The sequence below is a fragment of the Wasmannia auropunctata genome, unplaced genomic scaffold (assembly GCF_000956235.1).
Source record: "Wasmannia auropunctata unplaced genomic scaffold, wasmannia.A_1.0 LD336101.1, whole genome shotgun sequence".
Lineage (NCBI taxonomy): Eukaryota > Metazoa > Arthropoda > Insecta > Hymenoptera > Formicidae > Wasmannia > Wasmannia auropunctata.
The window spans coordinates 4,868,409-4,872,943 of record NW_012026789.1 but is presented as its reverse complement, the minus strand read 5'-3'; the positions used below and the strand labels follow the sequence as shown (position 1 = coordinate 4,872,943).

The window sequence follows — 4,535 nt, the reverse complement described above, 5'->3', positions numbered from 1 at the left end:
TAGCGCGAAGAGCCGCACATACGGCACGCTACGCTCCTGCGTACTCCGGCTAAACGCGATCTAATTGATTAACTTTCTTCGTTAATAACTCTGTAAATAACGGTCTGAGCCAAAATTGAAAGAGGAACTTTTAGTTCAAAATTTCATTCTCTTTCACGCCTTGAAATATTAATTAAGCGTTACGGGACACCCTGTATATATATTAGACTGACCCAAAAAAAAAAATTTTTTTTAAATCGGCCTCTCAGCATAAAAGCTTCCATTCCATGCCAAAAGAACACCCCTAAATTTTTATTAAAAAATATTAAGATTTAGAGGTCGCCAGTGAACGATTTTTAAATCAAAGTTTCGATTTTCCTTAATACATGTTTGATTTGATGCAAAAATGGCTTAATCCGGATTTTAAATGTGGTACTGTATGTTTTTTTGATCGCTGTACACGATGCAATATTTCATTTAGCTCTATGATATACGCCTTAAGAAATACTGCCTGATTAATGTGAAAAAATGATCAAATTTTAAGTTTAAGGTCGATTTTAGTAAAGTTCTAAGCGTTCAAATGGATCGTTACTCCCCTTAAATTGTAGGTTTGTTTACCCAGAACAAGATTCAGTTGGAATTTTCCCGGAACCTCCTACAGGGCCTTTAAAAGTTTTATTTAACTAGATTATTAATACGTTTCTAAGGATAAAAAAATTTTTTTACAAGTTCTAAAATATATCGCTTTGTGGTCTTGATATCCTCACATCAAATGCCTCAATTTGACCATAAAAAATTCTTTATTAGAAAATGAAATGAATACATAATAACAAAAATATGATTTAATTAATTGAAATAAACCTATATAAAATAAGGAATGGAATCATATATAATAAAAATAGGAATTAAATTTTAATGGAATTATAATTACTCATCTGTATAATTCACAATATATGTATAATCGAAAATTTTAAAAACCGTGGATTTATTTTATGTATTTTAGAGAAAAAGCGATAATTATGTGGAGATTTTCCTATAAAATTGTTTATTAGAGATTTTTGTTATATATGATTCTATTACTTATTTTATATAGGTTGTTTATTTCAATTAATTAAATCATATTTTTGTTATGTACTCATTTCATGTTCTATAATAAAAAAAATTTTTTATTGTCAAATTGAGGCATTTGATGTGAGGATGTCAAGACCACAAAGCGATATACTTTAGAAATTGTAAAAAAAAATGTCTTTATCCTTAGAAACGTATTAATAATCCAGTTAAATAAAACTTTTAAAGGACTTGTAGAAGGTTCCAGAAAAATTCCAACTGAATCTTATTCTGGGTGAACAAATCTACAATTTAAGGGGAATAACGACCCATTTGAACGCTTGGAACCTTGCTAAAATCGACCTTGAACTCGAAATTTGATCAATTTTTCACATTAATCGGGCACTATTTCTCAAGGCGTATATCGTAGAACTAAATGAATTATTGCATTGTGTTCAGCGATCAAAAATACACACAATACTACATTTAAAATTCGGATTAAGTCATTTTTGCATCAAATCAAACATGTATTAAAGAAAATTGAAACTTTAATTTAAAAATTGTTCACTGGAGATCTCTAAATCTTAATATTTTTTAATAAAAATTTAGGGGTGTTCTTTTGGAATGAAATGGAAGCTTTTGAGCTAAGAGGCCGATTAAAAAAATATTTTTTTTAGTCAGTCTAATATATACAGGGTGTCCCATTTTAATCGATCACCTCAAATATCTCTTGAACAGTGCATTTTAGGGAAAAATGTCTCAGACAAAAGTTTTGGGACTTCGAGGGGTACATAATATAATAACATTGGTTTGACCCTGAGTGGCGTCGTCAAGGTCAGAACAAGATAACTTTGATTTTTTTAATTGGAACTCCCTATTTTTCGTTACATATTCTTGTAGCACATCTCGAGAGCTTTCCAAAACACATAGATAAAATATTTTTTGATTAAATAAATCTTGAGTTATAAAGCTTGAAAGTTGCAGTACCATCGGCATTAGCATTATCCAAGATGCCCAAACACTGGCTAAAACTTTTTGAATGTTGTTTATGACCGAGACAACACATGTCAAAATCAAGGCCATTAAAGATTATTGCTTTTATTTTCATTTTTGAAAATTATATTTATTTTTTGAAAGAAAGAGAAACAATTTCTAATAATCATGACTTTCACATGCTGTATCAATGTCATGATCCTGAATAACATTCAAAAGATTTTAGTTAGTGTTCGGATACCTTCGATGATGCTAATGCCGACGATACTCCAACTTTCAAACTTCATAACTCAAGATTTATTTCATAAAAAAATATTTTATCTGTGTGTTTTGGAAAGCTCTCGTGTGCTACAAGAATATTTAATGAAAAATGAGGGGTTCCATTTAAAAAATTCAAAGGGACCTTGTCCTGACCTTGACGACGCCACTTAAGATCAAACCAATATTATCATCTTATGTCCCCCTCGAAGTCCCAAAACTTTTGTCTGAAACATTTTTCCCTAAAATGCACTGTTCGAAAGATATTTGAAGCGATCGATTAAAATGGGACACCCTGTATATTTCAAAAATTTGTAAAAAATAATAATGATAATAAATAAATGTTCTAATTTCTAATTAAAACAGAAATGACAAATATATTTAATGTATTTAATTTTCTTTTAATAAAATAAATATTTATCCAAATTTTCATTAAAAAGAGATTAAATAATTTACATCTATTAGTTCAAATTTTTTTATTTAAATTTAGTAATAATCTTGGTAACTTTTCAGTACCTATTGATTGATATATATGTATATAGTGTGTCTAAAAAATCAAAAGATGACAAACTCAATTGAACAATAAAAGTAGATTACTGTACTTTTAAAAACTTTTTGCGCCTTTATACGTTTAATTGTTCTTTTGCTACATATATGTTACAATAAATGTTTCCGTCTAACAAATCATTTATTCGGATGGAATTAAAATTTTTTGAATTACTGTCACATCTCAAAATGAAAGTGATTTTCCAGATAATAATCTAAAGAATAATCAGAGATTACATACTATTACATTTACTATTACATTAGTCAAGGTAATACTTTCGCATTAAGATAATACTTTTAAAAGCGCCTTGATAATGTTTATATATGTTGATAAATGTTTCTCAGTTTGCACACACGTATACATTGCATGAAATAATGATATGAGCGTTTAAGTGGTTGAGCAGCAAGCGCGCAATTTAGATAAAAACCCATTAAAATAATGCTACATTTTAGCGTCATTACAATATATTTTAAAGCAAAAAGTCATCGCGAACGTCATTTCGCCAACATATATTCGTCATCAGTGAGAAAATTAAAGCAACAGTAATTCCTTAGTTTTCACGCTAATAGCGGAATATCTCGACAGAATACACGCCAACGTTTCCACGAGTAATAGAACGTTCTATCTTGTGTCTAAGAAAACTGGGGATTTACTTTATAAAGCGCGGAATACAGAGTAGACCGTAACGGCGTGAGAGAGAGGAAAGGAAATTGCGCATTCGACCGCGAATATAATATTCGTAACGTTCGCCATCGCCGCTCGAAAAATTTTAAAAGAAACCAAGTCACCGCGCTATCATCTTATTCAGAAAAGAAAACAGAGCTCGTCGCCCTTAGCGATCGGCGAACCGCTCAATGAATTAGAAATATCACTGATGCTTTTACTCCCGGGTTCTCCATGAATAGAAATAACTTTAACGCGATTCCCTTGGACTTTCTGCACCTCCGAAAAGCAACTACGAGACATCTCTTTCGATCTCGTTCCTTTCCGCCATCCTGGCTCTCTCGCAGCGAGCAGAACTTTTCTCTCTTTCCTGTCGAAGAAATCGAAGAAACAATCCAATGTATGACTTTCAATAAGTTCCACAGATTACATTTAAAATTAAATTACGCAAAATAAAAATTAAAATCAAATCCTGGTTGACAGAATATTTTTCACAACAAATCTCTTTACAATATTTTCGTATCGCGTTGGGGAACAAGAAGAATCTTATGAGAAAGGCCATATAACCATTATTATTATTAAATTGATTTAATATTGTGATATTAATATTCTTCAATTTAATATTGTGATATTAATATTCTGGTTCAATTAGAACTGCTTAAAACGTAACGGCACACAGTGTGTAGAACTAGAAAAATGTACATAAAATCACAAGAAATTTTAATTTTAATAACTAACAAGGGACATGTCACAACTGTCCGGCACCGATTTAATTCTCCTTAAAATATGTTTTTAAACACAAAAATCTAAAAGACACGTATTTTTTATATTGCGGAATCTCAAGTTTAGGGGATGAAACACCCTTTTAAAAAAAAATTTTTTTTTCATGGCAAATATTGTCGAAAATATAAAAGATAGAAAAAATGTTTTAAACAAAAGTTGTACAGTTTGAAGAGTACTTTTAAGTTGTAAAGAAAAAAATTTTTTTATTTTTTATTTAATAAAATACCCCTACCACTTTAAGTTTTTTTTTTAATTTTTAAAATAT

The 4,535-nt window shown here is 29.9% G+C and overlaps 1 protein-coding gene across 1 annotated transcript in view; it reads right to left on the bottom strand.

Moving 5' to 3' along the window:
- Window positions 1-2,746: 2,746 nt before the first annotated feature.
- LOC105460401 overlaps window positions 2,747-4,535 on the bottom strand; it is an 87,115-nt gene continuing 85,326 nt past the window's right edge. The window contains exon 4 of the mRNA XM_011706848.1: window positions 2,747-3,857. Within this exon, the coding sequence (XP_011705150.1) occupies window positions 3,676-3,857 (182 nt within the window). The 3' untranslated portion in view covers window positions 2,747-3,675. The remainder of the gene's footprint in view (window positions 3,858-4,535) is intronic.